The sequence below is a fragment of the Diadema antillarum genome, unplaced genomic scaffold, assembly GCF_040938485.1.
Source record: "Diadema antillarum isolate AM-2024a unplaced genomic scaffold, OU_Dant_1.0 seq00001328_RagTag, whole genome shotgun sequence".
NCBI classification, from domain to species: domain Eukaryota; kingdom Metazoa; phylum Echinodermata; class Echinoidea; order Diadematoida; family Diadematidae; genus Diadema; species Diadema antillarum.
In genome coordinates, this window is record NW_027272098.1 from 36,775 (window position 1) to 60,447 (window position 23,673).

The window sequence follows — 23,673 nt, forward strand, 5'->3', positions numbered from 1 at the left end:
ATAAACGCAATGACCTTGACCTTTAAAATCGTGACCCCAATATCTGCTTAGATCATTGTCCCTCCCATATAATGCATACACGAGTCAAATGGTTAAGTTCCCGTGAGAATTGTGCTATTTTCATGTAATGTGATACCTGAATGTGAATCTTCGACATTGAGAATCTTCTTCCACTGCACTTGTTTTTCTGCATATTCCAGAACTCTTGCTGACATTTTCGGCCATTTTTCGAAGAGGGCATCTGCAGAGTTCACTTTCGAAAAGTATCCGAAAGTCTTGATCAACCTGTGATATATAAAAGCAGAAGTTAACATGTAGGCACTTTCATTATAAAATTAACAAACGTTAACCCCAATCATTATAACTTATGCATCATCAAAAATGGGATTTCATGATTAATTATTAAAAGATATTGAAAATTTCATGGTAAGAGCAAAGGGAAAACACATAGGATGTTCAAAATAAGACATTTTGGGATCAAAAGTCAAATTTATCCATTTATAAGATGTTACCACCTTATCCTACCTCATTCTCAATTACATTTTGGAAATCCTCTGGAAATTCATTTTTGAAAATGTATATCTTTAGGGATAGAACTGAAATATTTTAAGTTATGACCACTTTGATCCTGATAGGTGCACAATATTTAGGTGTCCTAAAGGATACTTTTTTGTTTAACTTAAAATCTAGAAATGTCGCTATGCCACTGGTATGCCTCCGCCATATCACATTATTCTCCTAATGGGTACAGTACATATTGCCAGTGTGAGACCATAATATAACATGACTGGCACACAATCATTTTCTGGGGATTATACACCCAGTTCCATGACAGTACTTAGAGCCACATCAGTTTGTCGAATTTCCCTTTAGATATGTCAGTGTCATTAGACTTTTAATTCTAGACTTAATTATACAAAATGTAGTACATACACAGCCCTGTCGCTCAACCGGCTCCGCACGGCATCTGGTCGGGCTATTCTAGACTAAGTCTAAAACTATTTTACACGCAAGTGCGCGCTTGCATAGTGAATGAGTGTGGACCTATTTCACGATAATGCCTCTAGAGCTTCTCACTATTTAGTGGTTCTACATGAAGGCTAGACCTTCTGTCTGGAACTGGTGGTAGTTTCTACAGTAGACCTATAGATCCGAGGTCTAGGCTACCATTGTACCAAGCGCAATGTGTCAGTTAGATCTAGACCAAATGAGAAGAGGACTGAAAGGGCTTACACTAGCAAAAATGAATACGTTGTAGTTAGAAGATCTAGACTAGATGTTCAATTACCAAGTATATCTAGATCTATATTGTATTTGACTATATTTCTAGCTTATCGTATCAGGAAAAGATCAAGCAACTAAGACTAACTGCTAGATTCTAGTAGGGCCTACGGTACTTTTACACGCAAGTGCGCGCGTGTGAAGAAGTGAATGAGGACCTATTTCACAATAATGCCTCTAGACCTAGTACTTTACCTACATCCTTATACCGGTACTATAGATCTACTAGAGTTCTTCTACATGAAGGCTAGACCTTTTGTCTGGTACTACTGGTACTGGTAGATAGGTCTAGGTCTACACTACAGTACAGAGACTCGATAGATAGATCACCGGTCTATAGGCTACCATTGTACCAAGTGCAGTTAGAACTAGGTGCCAAATAGATCTTGGACCGAAGGAAAGAGGACGGGTAGGGACTGACAGGGTTGAGCCAAAATGAATTAAGCCCCCTAAAATGACGGAGATCGGCTCGTTCGCCTGTGACTTGCGAGTGCGCGGTTGTTTGTGAATTCATTCGAAAAGTGAACTTTCTGCTAATTGAAAGGTGGTGAAGTGCGGTAAATCTGATTAGGTTTCTACATCACCGTAATCGTCTCTAACCAAATTAGTAAAGACCTCCCAATATTGTAACAGCATATCTTACAATTGCTTGAAACCATATTTGTCACAAAGCCGATTTTGGGGGGATTTTTGTTTTTGCAATGTTCACCGATGTTTACGCTGCTAATCATTCCCGCCCAACAACGCAACGGTTCATGCAGCACGTTTTACACATTTAGGCTAGGCGCGAACAATTTAAGGCAACTTGATAGGCCCAAGGCAGCAGCAGCTCTCCCCCGAGCTCGCCCAATTTTAGCGAATTATCTTTTTAGATAATACTGAATCAATACCTAATATGAAGCTGTACACTACAAGCTTCTAAACACAATTTAAAATATGCTACAAAATAAATACAGCACTTACCCTCAAAATTTTTGATAAATTTGTCGAGGCCCCACTCAGAAAGCTTGTCATCCACAAACTCCATTTTGATCAAGTACGTACTATAACGTACGTACTGTACGTGGCGCTCGCTAGGTACAGATGCGTTACATATACGCTCAGCATACACACTCCTCACGGATCGTGCGATCGAGTATGCTTTTGCTCTCTGCGCGCGCCGCCATCTAGCTCTTTGCGTGAAGCGCGCAGACAAGAGCCAATCACGTTTCAAAGAAGTGTTGACAAGACGGTTCTAGCTAAAGCGTACAAACGATTGACTCGATTGTAGTCAAATTTGCTTGAAAGTTGATAGAATTCTAGTCAAAATAACTAGAATTTAGTTGAAAAAATATGAACCAAAAATCTAGTCACAAAATGACTAGATATTTTTAAGAGTGTATCGCCTTATCACTATTTGGATTGAAAATTTCCCAAACATTCTATCAAAAGCGTGCGCTGAATGATTGAAATTCAATACTAAATATGCAGAAGCTCCTTGTCGGGTGAGGGGGGATGACGATATCTTTAATCAATTTATTGGAGTACATGACGTATTCCTAAATAAGCCTCATGACGCAAGGTTCATGCGTGTGTTTGTTTGTTTGTGTGTCTGTATGGGTATACAAAATATACACATATATATGCATATATATTATATATATATAATTAGATGTGTGTGTTTGTGCACTCTGTCACACACACACGTGTGTGACAGAGGGAGAGAGAGAGAGAGTTGGGGGGGGGGGAGACGTAATGGAGTCGTAACTATAAATACTGGTACCAAACATTATAGCACCAAGATAAGTTTATGATAACTAATACACGGACTCAATCTTAATATAGGGCAGTATATAATACATGCATATTATATGCACACATGTCATTATGAGGGAACTCTTTGTAGGCCTACTGTATACTAATCATTTGTTTCACAACCTCATGACGTCCATAATTGGTGTGCATGGACAGACGCATGCACAGTCATGCAGAGGAAGAGGAAGGTAGAGACAGATACTATATCAGATAAACATATAGACATAATATAGACAGATATAGATTGCTAAAAATGGCGAGTGAGATGGAGGGAGGGAGGGAGGGAGAGAGGGAGAGAGGAGCCGAGGAGGGTGAATGATGTCCTGGTGAGGTCTGAGAACATAGAGAGTAGCATCCTTGTGGAACGCCTTTGAATAAGCCAGTTCGTATAATAGTTCCACTTTGCGCATGAGCAGAAAAAGGTCATTGGTACCAAAGCGCATGATGGTTTTTAAATTCACGGAGATAAGCATCTGTAGGATATAATGATTATTCATGCAATCCTTGTACATGATACTCGCCATTAGCCTTACATCCACCTGACTGCAAACCTGGTATTTGGCATTACGAATATAAACAGGATTTTAATGCATTCAATACAATACAAAGAAATGGATGCTTCCCCCGAAGGTTGCTTGACGGACCATTCTGGTCACATGGTCTCGCTGTGCAAGATCATTTTTGTTTAACACGAATTCCATAAATTGTTACACCGGGCAAACCTACCGTTATGCATTACGTTGCTTTGAATGTGAGTGAAGTGCCTAACCAACTAAGAAAAAAAGAAAGGTCATTTGTACCAACGTGCATATAGAGCTAACTACGAACTGGCTTATCCGATCTTTTGTTCCAGGGAAGCATGTCGCACTGAGGGGAAAACCCCCACGATCTCTGGACCATGCGCTTGCAGATGGTATCCTATCTCCCGAAAGGAAAGCAGAGTAGAGGGCCTATAAGAGAGAGAACCGGTAAATAAAACAAACCAGCTCCGTCAGGATGCCCCACCCCTACAACCCTAAAAGATAAATAAACAATACTGATCATCATAATAGATGGATAAATCAGTAAACATAAAGGAAACAAAATTAATCAAAACAAAATAAATTTATCCCACTGAATTGTTAATAATACCAATAGTGAAAAAAAAAAAGTCATTTAGATGGATAATTTTGCATCCATCAAAAAGTATAGTGTCTCGCATACCTGGCACAAAATTATGTGCAGCAGTGATCTGAATCATATACACAGATATTTTGAATTTAGTATTATTGTCCAGTGAGGTTAACTCACGGCAAACAATATTTCTGGGATGTGGAATGCGATCCATCGCGGTTCCGGGTTCAATACACTTTTAGTATGATACATACAGCCTTGTACGTAAGCACGATTTACATACTAGTACAGTAGTAATACGTACGTATGGGTACGCCACGGTGTAGGTAATGAGTGACTTGCATAATCGTACGGAGGTTCCAAGTAACATAACTATTAACAGCGGCATTATCACCCGAAACCAGTATATTGAAATAGCTCCTGTTGGTGAAGCGGATGGAAAGAATCGAGATAGAAACGTGCTGAACGTCAATCAAACCTTATCCAGCGAAAGACAATTTGAATCGTCCAGTCAATCGGTAGATTTTATAAATCATAAATCCAGCCGAGCCGCTGGTGTTGCTGTGTGTTGTTATTGCATTCATACTTGCCGCTTCTGCGCTAGGCCGGTGCAGCCGGCTTACACAAGAAAACACCATGTCCTTCTGTTCGTGGTTCAGTGGGGAAAAATACAAAGACCATTTTGAAGATGGTGAGTACATATCTTGTACATTTATTAACAGTAGAGTCACACGCAAACAAGGCTAACCTCATTTACATGAGACTTGGATATAAAGATATTATTATTGGCTTATTGCATTTTCAAACTTTTGTTGTTGTTGCGATGTTGTTGTACGTTGTTGTTGCATTTTCAAACTATCTGACTTAATAATAATAATAATAATAATAATAATAATGGAAGTCTGTCGGGTTCGACAATGACGTCAGTGACGCCGGAGGTGGGAGCGGAGCCCAAAGGCGGACGCACAGACGCGGCCACATGTTGGGCATGCCACAGCAGAAGTAGGGTCCGTGATCCTCTCTTTGCGGGCTTTTCGCTTCTGGTCCAAGCTCCTGAGGCGCTTCTCCTCAAACAGTCTTGCACCCCTTTGGAGCTGGGCGCCAGACGGTGCGGTCAGAGGCAAGCGACTGCCAGTCACGGGCTGAGATGCCACAGACAACAAGGGAAGTTTTCAGACTGTCTTTGTACCGCTTCAGGGGCCTTCCAATGCTCCTTGCTCCAGAAGCCAGCTCGGAGAAGAAGATCATCTTTGGTAGACGAGTATCATCCATTCGGACAACATGTCCGACCCATCGGAGCTGGGCCTTCATGATGAGGGCCTCGATCCCAGACATTTTGGCTCTGCGAAGCACCTCAGTGTTTGAGACTCTATCCTGCCAGGAAATTCCCATGATTCGTCGCAGGCAGCGGAGGTGGAACTGGTCAAGTGCACGGTTTTGCCTCCTATACAGCGTCCATGTCTCACAGCCATAGAGCAGGGATGTGACGACGACTGCCTTGTAGACTGCCAGCTTGGTAGAAAGCCTGATGCCTCGTTCACCCCACACACGTGTCCAAAGTCTGCCAAACGAAGTTCCTGCTTTTGCGAGCCTCTTGGAGACTTCCTTGTCCATGCTGCAGTTTGAAGACAGGCAGCTTCCCAGGTATGTGAAGCTCTCCACGTTGTTCAGTTTTGTGCCCTCGATCTCGATCTGAGGCTCAGGAGGTGACAGGCCAGGTGCAGGCTGGAGCATCACTTCTGTTTTTTGCAGGCTGATGGTCAGTCCAAAGGCTTTTGCTGCTTCTGCAAAACAAGTGGCAAGTTCTGAGAGGTCTGGTTCATTCAGTGCTGCAAGCGCACAATCGTCTGCAAACAGGAAGTCTCTCACAAGGGCCTTCAGGACTTTGGTCTTTGCCTTCAGACGTCTAAGGTCAAAGAATCGGCCATCACATCTGTACCGAATACTGACACCAGCATCACACTTGGAGAGGGCACAGAAGAGCATGGTAGCAAACATGAGGCTGAAGAGTGTAGGAGCCGGCCATCACACAGCCTTGCTTTACACCATTGGAGACTGGGAATGGGTCAGAGATATCTCCGTTTGCCACAATGCGAGCCATCATGCCATCATGAAAGGACTGGATGATCCTGACAAACTTAGGAGGGCAGCCCAGCTTTGTCAAGATAGCCCACAGACCCTCACGGCTGACAGTGTCAAAAGCCTTCGTCAGATCTACGAAGAGGATGTATAAGTTCTGGTTTTGTTCTCGGCACTTCTCTTGTAGCTGCCGTAATGCGAAGATCATGTCTATTGTCCCCCTGTTGCTCCTAAATCCACACTGGCTCTCGGAGACCACGTCGTCCAGCAGATGGTGTGAGATGCGGTTCAGAACAACACGGGCCATAATCTTTCCTGCGATGCTCAATAGTGATATGCCCCGGTGGTTGTCACATGAAGCTCTGTCCCCTTTGTTCTTGTACAGATGCACAATGTTGGCATCCTTGAAGTCCTGCGGCACCGATCCTTCTTCCCAGAATTGCTGTATCAGCTCGGTCAGCTTGATGGCAATGGCTGCACCTCCCTCTCTGAAGATCTCTGGGGGTATTCCGTCAGGACCAGGTGCTTTCCCCGCATGTAGTTGCTTGATTGCCTTCAGGGTTTCTGCCAACATTGGGGGGTCATCAAGGAAGGCCAGGACTGGGCGCTGTGGCATATCTTGAATGGCCTGCTGGTCGATCTGAGAAGGTCTGTTTAGTAGCTGGCTGAAGTGTTCGCTCCAACGCTGTATGATGTTGCTTTTCTCAGTAAGCAGGGTTCCATTGGCAGAGCGCACAGGTGCCATTGCATTTGGCGTGGAGCCATACACATCCTTCAGGCTGGCAAAGAATTTCTTTGAGTTGTGCTCGTCTGCGTACTGCTGTAGTTCTGCAGCCTTGTTCTCCCACCACTTGTCTTTCATCTGTCGCAGCTCGGTCTGCACCTTTCCTCTGATGTTCTTGAGGCGGTCACGCTTCGCTTGGGAGTCTTTGTCATTGAGCCAGGCTGTAAAGGCTTCTTTCTTCTCCTGGAGGAGGGTGGTGATCTCCTTGTTGTTGTTGTCGAACCAGTCTTGGTCTTGGGATAACTCAACAAAGGGCAAATCACAAAACATTAGTTAGTTTGTATGAAAATGTTTATTTTCTGCATTTTCTAACGTGTTTTTTTTTAACATTTCTGTTGTCCTACTTTGTACTATATACTAAGTGTAGTGTCAGTGATGCTGGCAATATCATTGTATCACATCAATCACCCCTCCATTCACTGCTCATTAATGTTTTGTAATTGAGCTACCTGTCTCGGAGCTCCATAAATGTAGTACCTGGTACACAGTGAAGATGTACACAAGGAACAAGGCCACTGAGCACTGTATGGCCCTCTATATTATCGGTACCTCATTCCCCATAGGCCAAGGTGATATCCCATGAACCACTGCGCACTGAGCAGCTGGCGAGCTTCTCTTGCTCACTGTATGGAACGCCGTTTGACAAGTGGTAAAGTCACTAAAAGCCAGCCTCACTCACTGCGCTTCTAGCTGCATAGCTGACACATTGAACACTGTGCGACTGCGATAGCGTGTGTCGTGCCTTTGCTCTCCGCTGCAGGATTATCAAGCTCAGAGACTCCAACTCTCCCGCTTTCGACGGGAGGTCTCCCGCAGAAAGCCCACTTTTGCAAAATCTCCCGTTCTCCCGTTTGAGATTTAATTTCTCCCGCCCTGGCTCTGTGTCTCCCGTTTGAAATGATTTCTGACTTTTTTTCTTCGTATGTTGAAAAATAAGCCTTTAGATAGCACGAGAGAGCATCAAGAACCCTAATCATTAATGGTTAGAGCTTCTAGGGCCCAAGCGGGCCCTGGACCCCGGCCGCAAGGAACTTTGTGCTCGTGATATGCGCTTTGCGCACATCAAGTTGGAGTCTCCCATTTGCTAGGGGTTTCAGGCAGGAGAATCTCCAGATCAGAAGGTGCTTAGGGTTGGAGTCTCTGCAAGCTTAACATTTGTGTTACATCAGAGAAAATTGCTGTGATCATGTTGCGAAATGTGAGAAAGTTGGCAGTAAGTCTGTGATACAATGTAGCTTCCATTTCTGATCCCGACCCCATCACAAATCACGCAACCACCACATTCCCTGCAGGTTTCCAAAATGTAGACAAGAGTGCCTTCATTTATGGCCAAAATTCATGTTTATTTCTGTTATGCTGCCCAGAAAATGGCTTTGAAAGAAGGGTAAGATTAGAGTGTTTATTATCAATACAATGTATTTGTTTTCTTTCTACATATAATGAAAACTGCATGTACAATTTGTATATCAGAATTTGCCCTTTTGTCAGTGTAGTGTGCACTTGTTATGCTATGAAACTTGTATGGAGATGTACAGTGATCAAGGTTGAGCTCAGTAGATTCAGAGTTTCTCTGGCCCCATTCAGATGCGTCTTTTGTGTATAACAAAAAGGTTTGTGAGCCCAACACTGCAAGCTGTATTCATACCTTGAGTCCGATAGATGTTTTCATTGCTCAATGGCACATGTAGTTGACCATGGAAAGGTGCAACACGTACCGCTTGACTGCTTTCGCACAGGTCGAGTACCAACCTGTCCGTTCCTTGTCGACCTGCAAACAGATTCTCATTTGGGGGCATTGAAGGCTAGAGCTCAGAGAATTGCGGGAGGAACAGGTTATTGGTGGAGCTGAGGATTTGGCTTTTAACTTTTTGTGAGATACCAAGAAACCACTTAGTACTGTATGAAATGGTACAGAGCATGCCATTCTAAAAGGAATTCAAAGTCTATTTGATGAAAATCGGTTTTGGAATGGCTGAGACATCCAAAAACAAAGTAAAACAAAGCGATCATAATGAAATGTGGGTCCCACATTTTATTAGTATTGCACTGTTTTGGGTATCTCTGCCATTTCATAACCAATTTTCATCAAATAAACATTGAATTCCTCTTGGAATTACATGCTCTTTCATATTTCATTTAGAGGTTTCTCATTATCTCACCCAAAAAATGTTAAAAACCTGAAGTTAGGTCTCAACCAAAACTATATAGCCCTTTAACTTACAAGGTGACGTCTTTTGAATACGGTACAAGTAGAGAGGGTGGAACAAAAGCACAGTAAACTCTTCATGAGCAGAATAGAACAAAAAGGACAAGATTATTGTCAATCTCCTAATCAGTCATTCATTGAACAGTGACCTGTGGACACAATGATAACAATCAAAAACGAGAGAAGCACTCTGATACCCCTTTCTTTTATCGTGGTTCAATTATCCGCATCCAAATAATGCGGATGAAGTAATCAAAATCGCGTTCATATATCCCATGAAGTGCGCACTACTTTTACGAGCGCCCGTTCATATAACGGTGCGAAAGACGGGAGTATTTGTCATGGTTACTGCGCACGCCTCTATAATGACGTAATGTTTCCGGTGATATATCCTTAAGCGCGCGCTCGCGAGGGGCTTTGGGACGGGACTCACGTGTATGCACAGCTCTCGCTCAAGCTCAGCATTCAGCGGTTGTGCGGGAAATCGAGTGACCTTTGACCGAACTGTGGAATGTTAGTCCGCATTTAGTTGTAAAACACGTTCATGTAGACATTCTCGATCAACTCCTCATGCCGCAATAATGCGGATATAATAGCAGCATCAAAATAATGCGGACTTTTTTACTCCTCTCCCGTTCATGTAATCAAAATTTTATGACTTATTGCTCCTATTATCCGCATCCACGATTACCTGAAAGGGGTATGAGAGCGCAGACCTCCTCCAAGGAGCTACTTTCCACCAATGATCTTGTTCTTCCATAGAGAGATCTGATTTCCACCCATACATAATGTATACCTCATGCTGAAAATTGCCCAGTTTTCCAATACTGTACAGTTCAAGCCTTTTGTCACATCATCAACCCTCAGGTGTGCAGTGCGCCATGCCTTAAAAAGCAGACACTCGAATAGCACTTTTAGTGCGAATATAAAACCTCAAAAATGCATAGCTTGACCTCCCAAGTTCAGTGGCCCTACCTGCCAAAATATTGAAAATCCTTCATAAAATCCATGCAAATTCGTGGATCACTTCCAAAATGTTATCATCTGTTCCTTGTGTCATTCTCACCTTTCCTGCAAGTTTCATTCAAATCCGTTAACAACTTTTTGAGTTATTTTGCACACGGACAAACGAACAAACCACAGTAATGAAAAACATAACCTCCTCCTTTGGTGGAGGTAATAGTACTGGTTAATTGAATTTATATGATGCTTTGAAGGTGTTTTCTAAGCGCACTGATGCATATACAGGAAAACTTGTAAACACAAGGGCAATGTAAAACAAAAATAACAGTTTTAAATGAATAAAAAATGTTCATTCAAATACAATAAAGAATATCTACTGTAACTAACCTAGTGCGCCTCATTTAAAAAAAAATACAACTGGTCAAAAAGATAAGTTTTGAGAAGAATTTCAAATGATTTGAGATTTCTGAATTTAACAAGGAAGTTTATTCCAAACAATGTGGGGGCAATGGAAGAAAAGGCTCAGTCACTGTAACAGGTTTTATACGTATATGATCACTGTGGCTCCATGTCCATGATTGTAATTTGATTGCCTTGTACTGTCCATTTCATGCATTAAACCAGGGAGGTCAACTGCCTGTTTAAATTGTACCCAAACTGTAACTACCAGTAGGTATTATATAACGCCTGAAGAGATCCTTGTCATTTGATTGGTCGTGTGACATTGATCATTCGGCCCATTTCACTATGACGTCATCATCCATGCAATTGTGGCTCCATTTGCTGTGCAATTTTCGATCCATACGATTTGCTCCACTGCACGCTCGCTGAGAGCCCGTCACACTACGCGTGTAAAACGCTTGCGTTTGCAGTGTGTGTATGCGACAGCGCGCTAGCGTAAAGCGCTCAGCGAGCACTCTCGCGATCTCAGATCTCTCTCTGTTTTTAAATTAGTAAAACATCAAATGACAAGGATCTATTTTAGGCGTTATATAAAACAAATGATAAATGTTTTTCATTCGCGGAATGGACAGAATATTTCATTCGGTGAAAGATGAAATGTTTGATCCATTCAACTTGGCTACACCTCGTTGAATGGATCATTTCATCTTTCACCTCATGAAATATTTTGTCCATTGCACTCATAAACATTCATTATTTGTATACTGTCTCACAAAGGGAACATACTGATGTTGCTCCATTTAGGAGTGATAATGTTCATGACTTCCCTCGATATGAAGGTACAATGTAGTCATTGGGCCATTCAGCTTCGTGCTAATGTGAGCAAAATCTATGCTAAAATCATGCATACAAAGCATGTATAGAGCAGTTGAAGATAAATAGATTGGAGATGCTATAGTCATGTGACCAGGATATAATGAGAAAGACACATAGCACGTCATGTCACCTGAATCTGTACAACCATTCATCCACGGAGTTACATTTCCTAGTAATTGTTCTCTCTGTACAGGGTTTCACCAAGTTGTTGATATTGCGGGGCACAATTTTCTTTCAACATAAGTTCCTCCTCAGAGTAACTCTTTATAGGGAACATCCCTAACTGCTGTTTGCGTTGTAATCTTACATACATGTATATAATGCAGGGGCGGGTCTAGGAATTCTGTAAAGGGGAGGCACCTTTACAAAATTAAAGGGAGGCGCGCACTGCCCCATTTTTTCTTTTTATATCTTTTGTTTAACAAAAAATAAAGAAGGAGTGCACGCTCAGTGTGCCCCCCTCTGGATCCGCCACTGTAATGGGTGTATGCAAACAGGGTGCCAGTGTTGCTGACAGAGATTTGAGAAAAGAAGAGGGAAGAAGTGTAAATGCTCACAGAAGAAATAAATTACCTCAAAGTCTCACTAGTCGAGTCATACATTGTACCTCTTATGGGTTAGTTATTCATTGCACATCTCACTCCTGCTAAGTAAAAAATGAACTGTGAGAGTTGAGAAATCCCCATTTGAACTCACCTCTTGAGTCAAATCTATCTTTTTGTATTCCACGTCTTCTTTTTCCCCTTTTTTTCCCTCAAACTTCTTCCTCTCTATTCTTTTCTAGTTCTTCTTCTATACATATATACTGGTCAACATTCCAATTTGGGCCTAATTATGCCTGTTTTATAATGACATCTGTGATGTAAATATACATAATATGTTCACAGTGAGTTTGTGGACTTATTATGAGCTTTCACATCACTGCATAATATAGAGTTACAGCTATCTGTATATGATTATGTTTTTCTTGTTTCAAATACATTCGTATCAATATAGCAACACATAATACTCTTTAAATCTACTTTACAATTTGTCTCTCATTTTTTTTAGATTGAATAGCCACAAGCGCAGGAAACACAAACTCTTTGAATTGTGTTCTGTGTGTCTTTGATATTTTCAGAGTATTAGTTGTTGAAAGGTGCACTGCAGAGTATTTTAACATGGTTGTTTTTCTCCACAGGTGTCTATGTGTGTGCAGAGTGTGGACATGAGCTCTTCTCTAGTAGAACCAAGTTCAAGCACAACTCACCTTGGCCGGCTTTCACTCAGACTGTCAGGGCAGACAGTGTCAGTAAGCGATTTGAGAGTCCGGGAGCTCTAAAAGTAAGTCATCATACATTAACCAAAGCTTGAATCTCATAAACGAGTATCCTTAATTTACCATTATCTCATCTCAATGTCATCTTCATTACTTTTTGCAACATTAGCAGCAGCAGCAGCAGCATTGTTTTGAGTACCGGTTTTGCTTTGCACTGAGTCCATAATACTAGTGAATAACAATGATGATGATAGTAATAATAACAATAATAATAATAATAATAATAATAATGATAATAATAATAATAATGATAATAATAATTGCAACATTAGCAGCAGCAGCAGCAGCATTGTTTTGAGTACCGGTTTTGCTTTGCACTGAGTCCATTATACTAGTGAATAACAATGATGATGATAGTAATAATAACAATAATAATAATAATAATAATAATAATAATAATAATAATAATAATGATAATAATAATAATAATATTATTATTATTATTATTATTATTATTATTATTATTATTATTATAATTATTACTATTATTAGTATTATATTATCTTATTATTGTTATTATTATTATTATACAAATTGTAATAATAATCATAATAATAGTAATGATAGGTATAATTTATTTACCACTTCATACAGGTGATTTGAAGCACATTGATTCAGAATAGAAAAGTTCGAGTGAAATACAGTTTATGATTACGAACAGAATTTATATTCTGTTGAACACAATGAGGGATCATTTGTTTGCATTTCAAATGGCTTTGTAAACTTGAAATCAGGCTTTTCAAACAAAATCCTTTTTAAATTTTCTCATATACAAAATGAGTGATGAATATGTGGACATCCATGCATACATACAGCTGTTTAAAAAAAAAAAAAAAAAAAAAAAAAGGTCTTTGTGATACTGACCAAGCTGACAAGCATGTACAATGATATCGCTTTTACTCTATGTGAGAAAGGTATAGGTGTGTGGAGACAGCCAACACTGAACATCTTGCTAAGAGGCTAATAAATGCAGAAAAGAAATTCTAAACATAGGGAGAAATCAAGCGTGCAAACTATTTGTCACTCCAGCAAAGGTCATATAAACCACATCAAATTTAGCAAAAATATCATAATTTTAGGAAATCTTTCTACCTAGCAAATTTATTCAAATTCCTACTTACTCTAGATAGCAAGGAGTGTGGACATATTCTATGACAGCAAGTAGTAGTTATTGTGTGTGTGGTTGTTGTTTTTTTTTTAACTTCCTGGGCATTATTCAGTAATGAATGAATATCATATCTTTGACCCTGAAATCATTTGCTAGAATAGCTAAAATGTTTAACAAGGAAATAAGGTAGAATATCATTATGTGGAAAAAAATACTGTCGTTAATGAATATATTGTGAGCGAATGAGTGAATCACAGTCTGTCCAAATCCCTGTTAGTAGAGGCTACTATGTAATCCCGTGAGATTTTTGTGCCAAAATTGATTTTTTTGGCTAACTTAGTCAATTTGGGGGTGCTGAATCCAAAAAACTTTGGTTCCATTTTTTCCGACCACGTCTTCAGCCGCCATTTTGAATTTCAAAATGGCTGCCATAGCAAACTGTATTTTTATCCATATCTCATTAAGTGAGCATTGTAGAAGCTTTAAATTTGGTGCAAAATGCATGGTTGAGATGTCAAACACACTGGTATATCTTTTTCTGATATTGTAGATTGTTTTGATACATTATGTAGGCTGCCATCTTGAATTTCAAAATGGCCGCCATAGCAAACAATATTTTGAACCATATGTCATACAGTGAGCATTGTAGAAGGTACAAATTTGGTGCAAAATGCATGGTTGTGATGTCAAACACTCTGATATATCATTTTCTGATATTGTGGATTGTTTTGATACAATTCATAGGCTGCCATCTTGAAATTCAAAATGGCCGCCATAGCGTTTTTACCCATACCTCATGTTGCAATTATTGAAGGAGCATCAAATTTTCAGTAATGTACATGCTTGTGGTGTCCAACGTTCCAGTACAGCTGTTTCCTATTGTGGATCATTAGATACGCCACCATCTTGAGATTCAAGATGGTGGCCATATAAAAACATATAAGACTGTGGTAAGCGCCTTAGATAAATTTGCCAAAATTGTCCTAGTTTTCATTTTTCATGAAAACATTCATTTTCATTCGAATTCATTTTCAGGTCACACAGAACAACAGCCAGCTCTTAATTCAAAATGGCCACCATAAATTCAGACTGTAAGGACGAGGTTCCAATGACGTCATCAAGCCATCCTGAGGGGCAAAAACTGCATATGGTGGGGGGGGGGGGGGGGGGTAGGGGAGGGGTCCTATACCACTTCCCATAGGTGTGGGCAAGCGTGTAAGCATTACATCCCACGTCCCATAATAGCCAGGTATATGTGGTTTGCGTACTGTGTGCTACAGCTATGCGCTTAATACACACGTGATTTGTTTTTGCCTCTCAGGCAATACACTATTTGGTGTCGTGGAACCTCGTTAAAAGTTACATTCAATCCCAGTTATTAAATATCTGTACAAAAGCAAGCATTGATACGATTAAAGGTGATCTTCAAAAACTTGATGCTGCCTCGAGAGAATGAAGACAAACAAGGAAAAGTCTCGCAATGGCAAGAAATGCCATGGTCACCCTACCAGGCATCCCATTCACAAGCTTGTTTGTTGACCACAAAATGAAACAACTCATCAGGAAGCTCATAATTGCTGGATGTGTTTCTGGAATAACATAGAATGAATAAGGAATGTCAATGAGTAGGTTTTTTCCTGATTGCCCTGTGTGGGTCATCCTCAATTATCAAGACTTCCAAGATGCTTACTGCTTTACCGCCAATGATTCTAAAACTACAAAGGAGCAATAATAGCTCAGTTCTGTGGCACTTTCGATGCATCAAAATTCCTCAATGATTTAGAACACCATCACACAAGGGTAATCTCAAAAATTGTCACTGCATTGAAACTGATGAATATGGTGTTTGGCAATCAGGTTCAAGGAGGATATTCTAGAAAGAGATGAAAAGGGAAGTTTTCATGTTCTGTATGAAGAATTTGTATCTGAAAGAATAAAAAAAAATCTATCTGGGCTAATATGAGAAAGGCCAGACATTCAGCTCTTGCAATTGAAATACACCATTTAAGATTGGATCAAAAGTTATTAAGCTTAAGAGGACCAATACCTTCTTATAACACTACGATACAATTATCGGAAGTTATAAGTTCTACTGTTCTAAGTAATTCCACAATCACTCTTCATCTCATAATTTTATGGCCTTCTCCTCATTCTCACTAACAAAGGTTTTTCATACCCATGCCTTAGAAACCCACAAAACTGAGCCAAATAATCAGCCTGAAAGTTGAAATACTGAGCAGTCAATTCCATCTGACACAGATACCACATCACGGGGAAAAAAAAAGAAACAAAGGGTTCATCGAAGATGCTATGGGAGCTGTCACCCGTCACAACGAGGAATCAGATATCCTCATTCCATTGCATGTATTAGATGCTACTTCAAGAGCAACAGGGAATTTCAGAGATATTGATGATTATTACGTATAGACACTGACATTTTCATTCTCCTAATTGATCTTTGCTTCTCTTTTAATACTGCATCGCATGTTGTCTACTCCATCACTGGAAAAGGAGATAAAAGTACAATTGACATTGTTGAGAGATTATGTTCTGCAAATTGTTGCAAAAAACAAAGGTCTGCTTGGTCATGCCTTTCATGGTGCAGGCTGAAGTTGAAAATTTGAGGATGTCTCAAAGAGCAGATGGATCAAGAATTCTCTAAGCCTTGAATCATGCAGAATGTGCAATGACACAGTCCATGCTTTCCAGAAGTTGGGCGTGGATGACTTCAACCTGGACAATCTCCCGCTTTGCTCTTGTATAGAGTCTTGATACAACACATCCAGAGAACAAACCTCGTAAACTTTCACAACCTAATTTGTGCTTCTACTTACAGGGGAATATAATATGGTACATTGTAGTTATTTTCAGCGGATAGGCCTATGCATAAACTGTGCAATTAAGTGCTTTGAGCTTCCTACACCAACGGTAGCCACAGAATTCATTATCATGTTCATGTGGCACGAAATGCAAATGCAATTGTTTCTGGAAGAATTTAGAACCAATTCTCCCCATTGTACAGCCCTATACAAGTGCTGTGACTTCAAAAACACATGCAGGGAATGAGCCTAGAAGACATAAACTAAGTAAATATCCCATGAATTTTTAGTACACGGTTAATATTGTTTATTTAAACTCTACAACCAAATCGTCTTAATGGGGGCATTTAGTCATTCAGACAGTTATTGAGGCACTTTTTCCAATTCACAAGTTTTACTCAAATGCAAGCTCTTAAAGGAATGTTTCCCATGGCAGCCATTTTGCATTTCAACATGGCAGTGTACCGACTGGAAGCAGTCCCGCTTACGCAATAATAATACTATTTACTAAAGTGATTGACTTACACATAGGTCCTACATGAAAGTGCTCCAGCATGCTTGAGTTTGCAGGGTAAAGATCTTACAGCACCAAATATGGGTCGAAATCCATCTTGAATTTCAAGAGTGGCAGCCAATGCGAATAATCCATTATTACAGAATGTATAATTATGTGTGTGTGTGTTTGTAAAAGAATGTACAATGTACACCACCATAAACATTGATATGCCAAAAAGTTGCTTGCCATTAGCTGAAAAGCAGTCATTTTGAATGATAAAATGGCAGCCTCAAAAATGATCTGCAATTTTAGGGAGGGGATCAAAGTGCATCTGAATGTTCAACATCATGAGCCCAGTTTATGCCCGAAATGTGAACTTTCTGTATTGGTTACAACATGAAATATGGGTCAAAATATACATTCTGGTATGGCGGCCATTTTGAATTTCAAGATGGCCACCTATAATATCAAAATGGACCATCATTTCAGATAAAGATGTTTCAGAAAGTTTGATAGCATATGCATGCTGTTTTCCCCAAATTAGAACCTATACACAATGCATATGATATGAGATATAGGCCCAATTACACTTGCTATGGTGGCCATTTTGAATTTCAAGATGGCCGCCAACCAAAATGATCCATCATTTAAAACAAAAATGTATATATTAACATGTCTGACATCATAAGTATGCTTTTTGCCCCAAATTTATACTTTTCATGGTGCTTACAACCTGAGACACAGGTAAAAATACATTTAGCTACGGTGGCCATTTTGAATTTCAAGATGGCAGCCCTCAAATTGTATTAAAACAATATACAACATCAGGAAATGGTGTATCAGAATGTCTGACATCATAAACATGATTTTTGCATCAAATTTGAACCTTCTATGGTGCTCACATTATGAGAATTGGGTCAAAATACAGTTTGCTATGGCGGCCATTTTGAAATCCAAAATGGCGGCTGAAGACGTGGTTGAAAAAAATGGAACCAAAGTTTTTTGGATTCAGCACCCCCAAATTGACAAAGTTAGCTAAAAAAATCAATTTTGGCACGAAAATCTCACGGGGTCCAATATTTCGACATAGCAGACCGTACTATGTTGGAAGTGCTCTGATAAATATAAGATTCTTTGTTATCTCTTTCCACTATTACATTATACATTGTGACTGCATTTCTGGTAGCACACATTATGCATGTTTTGTTTGTGATTGTCCATGTCGCACCCAATACTTCAACATGTCCCTCTGTGTAAATGTCTCCCTCTTCAGTACTTCACCCTCTTATCCCTTGTGTTTACTCTCTACTGCTTGGCTTTACAATGATCAACATTGAGATCTTACCCATCTTCCAGTTCATGTCATTATAAAGTAGCCTGTCTTCCAGCCTCTTGTATCAATTAATTTGTAAAGATAAAAGATGTTAGGTTTTAGTCTTATAAATTTATCATGTATGTTTGAGGGGGAAAAAATTATCAGTCATTTTTCCTGTCATACACTCCCCAAGTCCCGTGAAAGATTAAAATTGAAGAGAATTTTCAAACAAAGAGAGTTGAACCACAGAAAAATACTAAACTTTATGATTCTTTGATCCTTTAACATTCAGCAATTTATAATGTAAGTAAGGGCAGTGCTACAGCATTAATAAGCATGTACAATGTATCAAAAGAAATTTATAGAAATCTCCGTATGTGCATTGGTATTCATACATTAATAAATTCTAATAATTTTGAGAAAATTTGAACCAGATTATATCAACATTGTGAGGCTGCCATGGAAACTGTCATCCTGAACAGGTCATGACCAGAGTTCTTTTTAATGTTCTTCTGACACAGGTTTCATGTGGGAAGTGCGGCAATGGCCTTGGTCATGAATTCTTGAGGGGAGGTCCAGACGGCGAGGCATCGCGCTTCTGAATATTCTCGTCTTCCCTTAGATTCAAGAAAGGGAAGACGAAGGGAAACAAGGCACCAGGTATGGTTGGAAGTGAAATTCCGTTTATCCACAGTATGCGTACAATTTTTGTGAGTGCATGGTCATTTTTCTTTCTGAAAAAGCAAAGGAATAAATTTTTTTCTATCAGAGGGACAGTTCTGCAGTGATAAAGTTAGATTTTACCTTTTTTTAACCTGTTGAGGATGGGCTGATTTTGCTACGATATGCATTTCCCCACAGACACTTGCCGAGAATACTTGGGACTTGTTCTCAACAGGTTAAGTGTGTGTAGTGAGCATTGAGAGCTGCTTCATCAATGAACAAAAATGTATATGTGCCTTATTATGTGCAAAAGTATTGCCATTGTTAGCATGAATTGCATTAAAGCAATACATCGTTTGATCTTGCTAGTAAATCCTATCTCCTACATAAGGATATTCTTTTTCTCTCTGCTATGAAATGGTGTGTTCTAGAAGAACTTGAATATTTTTTTTTCTTTCTTTTGGCTTGTTTATTGAAATAACACAGTTCATAACACAGTTCTGGTAAGATTTCTTATAAATCGAGTTGACTTCTCTCCAATAACAGCACTTTTTTCATCACCTTTATTGGGTTTTATGATTTTCTTTTGATTGTTCTGTTTCCAGTTGTTCAGAACGGGCAGGATTGCGGGTCCTGATCTTAGATCCGATCACCTCACCAATTGCCTTCATAATCTGTCGGTCGTCTCGTCTTTGGGAGCAGATCAGTCTTTCATGCGACGGTTGCTTCACGTCCGGTCCTTACCAGCATCTTTCATAGACTCACAGAGCAGCTATGATCAGCAAAGGCTTTTACTCTCTTTTTTTTAAGTCTTTAATTTGTAGTCCTCCTGCTTGGGTCTGAATTTCTCCTTCTCAAACATTATGTAATCTGTGTAGAAATGCATTTTCACTGTTTGAATTTGGTTTTGAATAAAACAAAAACAAACAAAGCTTTGGGCTGCGATGATACATAATAGATGCATGAACCACTGATCGTGATCACATTAAAGGACGAGTTCACCTTCATAGACATGTGGGTTGAGTGAATGCAGCTATATTAGGAGAACACATCAGTGAGAGTTTGAGGAAACTTGGACTTGCACTTTATTAAAAAAGTAAAGTTTTGTGAAATTCTTTTTTTATTTTCCTTACATCGTTGTACGCATGTGACATCATGCACTGTAGTAGTCTTCTCATCCAGGCATGACTGCGTAGATGCTTTAAAAATTCACAACTTTTGAACGGATCGTCCGATTTTCCCTAAACTTTCACTGATGTGCTGTACTAGTGTTGTTGCCTTCACTCAATCCACGTGCATATGAAGGTGGACTTGTCCTTTAACTACTGCATTTCATGCATCATACACTATCCACAATACATAGTTGCAGGCATTGCAGTGCTTGTTTTACAACCCCTGCCTGCAAGGTTCTTTTCACTCATGATGTGTGTTTCACACACATTTGTCAACATTTCGTAGTCTCCAGTTTGAGAAGTGATTCTTGTTTGAGAATTTCCAGTCCAGGATATGCTGTAGGGCTGAAGTCTTTGGCATACTATGGCTGCATTCCTCTATGGTTGAATTGTTCAAAACTCAGGAATATGTTACGACTACACTCATATTACTTATACAGAACTCGTCTTAGCATTGCAGCATTACCAAAAGATTACATCAGCTACATGAATACAAGTATACATACATATACACTGTACATATATACATGATTGTGTACAAATTGTGTTTACAGTAACCCACCTTTCCAGGACAAACAGCAGTACTAAACATCATATTGTCCACTTTATTTTCAATAGCAATAAACTAGCCCATTTAGCTTTGTACTATCTTCAACAATCTGATATTCTCAGGACAAACGGTAGCTTTCCTGTCCAAGAAAACCGTGTTGAAGACTGCTGTTAATGAGAACCAAGTCAGGGTGTGCAAACTCTGTGTGAATTTTACACTCTGCTGAACAAGTACAAAGATACGAACATAAAAATGTTTTGGGGAAATACTTATGACAATATGTATAGAAATGCCCCCACTTGTAATACTACAAGCTGGTGTGGAAGCTAATGTTGCATATTTGTTTTTGTTTCTTTGTTGGTGAAGCATCTGACTTCTTGTAAAGATGAATTTGTGAAGAGACTGAAGATTTTCCAAGAACGTCCAGAGAGCAGTTTCATGCGTTGGATGACGTGGTGCAATTAAATTTGTATTAAAAAAAGGTTGCAGCATTGATGGTAAGATCACACATGTTCTGCAGACTTTCTTGGAAAACCTTTATGTCCACTTAGATTTTTCTGCACCATATTAAAGTGGCTGAACCAGCTCCCTGCAAAGACCCAGGCAAGATTTTGAAGAGATGCAATTGACTTTGGTGATCGGCTTTGAAGTGGTATGTCCACTTCAATATATGACTTTGTTTTTAAAAACAGCCATAGTAGCATACCCAACTTAAGTACACTTCTTATTTTCAAGCTCTTAATTAGTCCCTCTTGCCATTAGACTAGCTTTTTTTTATCATGTCTAGTTGAGCTTTTGGTGCAAGATTGGCCTTCCAAAGGATGTTGTGTACAACATTGCAGGTTATACATACTAGTGGATAGCTTGTGCATTAGAGCAGTACCAAATCAAAAATTGGTACCATTGGTATTGAGGTATGTAACTTGATGCACAAGATCCCATACAGGTATATGTTGCCAATTTCATAGTGTAGTCTGCTTGGTCAAGACAGTGCTGTGAACTAGATTTCCATCTTGTGCACTGCATTAGCACGATAATGTGTGAAGTATTGGCCTTTGCAATATTGCGTAATTGATAATGAGGTGTTGAAACACTTTGCCATGTCTTTTGCAGTACTATTTTTTCTTTACCATTTTCATGTGCAAAGTGTTGGAGGTATTAATGAGAGTATGATAACTGTGCCATTCTAACATAGATGGATAGTTTTGCAATGGATAGACAAGTATTCTTATATGGTACTAGTATTTAATAGCTGATGGATAGACCCTACTTCTATCAGAGTTGTATGAATGATATTTTTATGGATTAGAGTAATGTTAGTTTTTTTTTCAGATTTCAATACATTTAACATAAACTGAAAAAAAAATGAAGAGCAAGGTATTTAAGTTGGGTGTGCTCTATGTGGCCACAATTGCAGAAAAATGCAACTTGTTTTGTGGTTTTGTTTATGTTTTGTTTTGTTTTTTGTTTTTTTGTTTTTATTTTTTTTATATAGAATGTTGTTTGCAGAGCACAAAGTGTATATTTATATGAATAGCACCGGAACCAGTGGATTCTGTTGTGCTCCAGCTAATGAGGAAATGATTATCCTTAGTTTATCATGGGTTACATGCAATAATCTGCATCGCTTGGCATTTATGATATACTACAGTGAAAGCTTTCTGGGCAGCTGCAGTTTTGATGTTCGGCCACAGATTAATATCCACGATAACCTGAGGCCGATAATTTTCCTCTTTGATTGTCAGCATTTGAGATGTGATAATGTACAAATATTTTATTTTTATCTCGTTTTATAAGAATGCATAGTATGACTGTTATTTTGGCACAACTGTCCAGTACACAGAAATATATCTTATAAGATTCATTTGTACAAATGTTACTCTTCTTTGCAATTTTAAAAAGGTTTAGAGGTCTGTTACACTCCTAAAGGTACTTTTTGAGTAGGCCTATATGACTTCATCGGGTATTTCGGGATGTTACTTTGAGGTGCAGAATGTAACTTCTCAGACAAACATTGTGTAGTGATACAAGTGCAGGGATTTTTTTTATTGGCAGATAAATAATATCTACCCACCACTGAGCTGTCAACACTGTGGTACTATGCAAAATCCCTCCAATACGTATCAACAAGTTGAAATTATGTGCGTTGTGTATGTTATACTCGCTTGTAAACCGATATACAGTACTTGCTGCAAGGATTGAAAACAAAAATATACCTACATTGTTGTTTTAAAGCACATGTGGCTGAATATAGGACTACCATAAATAGTTTTGAATAAGACTATATGAATTGGTCATTGTTTTAGCAGGTAATAGGCCACTGATAAAAAAAAAAGAGAACAACAAAATTTCCAACAAATCTACTCAAAACAAGAACTGGAGTGCAAGTACTATTGTCTGCTGAGAGCCAGGATGGTGTAACTCCATTTAGTCTGTGAAGTGTTGACATCGTTTTGACAATGTTTACGTCCTTCTGGGTCTTAGCTGATGAAAAATGTTGAAACTTCACCAGGCCGTGTAGAGAAGGGTGCGGAAGGATATCTTGCTTATTCTGTATTGTAGAAACTTTAATAGGTGTCTTCCAGTTTACAAACAGGAAGAAAATGTTTGACCAGCCACCATGCACCTGATTATACCACTAATATGTTATAATTGTTGATTTTGGCATCTTGAAATTACATGTATTCTCCCGACTGCAAGCTATCCAAAGATATATTGATTATTTATGTATAAC

General features: G+C 39.3%; 1 protein-coding gene across 1 annotated transcript; it reads left to right on the forward strand.

Moving 5' to 3' along the window:
• Nucleotides 1-4,550: 4,550 nt before the first annotated feature.
• Nucleotides 4,551-20,253, forward strand: LOC139708347 (methionine-R-sulfoxide reductase B1-A-like). Its single transcript, XM_071620304.1, has 4 exons — nt 4,551-4,879; nt 12,679-12,821; nt 19,076-19,214; nt 19,823-20,253. The coding sequence occupies exons 1-4, from the start codon at nt 4,825-4,827 to the stop codon at nt 19,852-19,854; spliced, it is 369 nt and encodes a 122-aa protein (XP_071476405.1). The 5' UTR covers nt 4,551-4,824; the 3' UTR covers nt 19,855-20,253.
• Nucleotides 20,254-23,673: the final 3,420 nt, after the last annotated feature.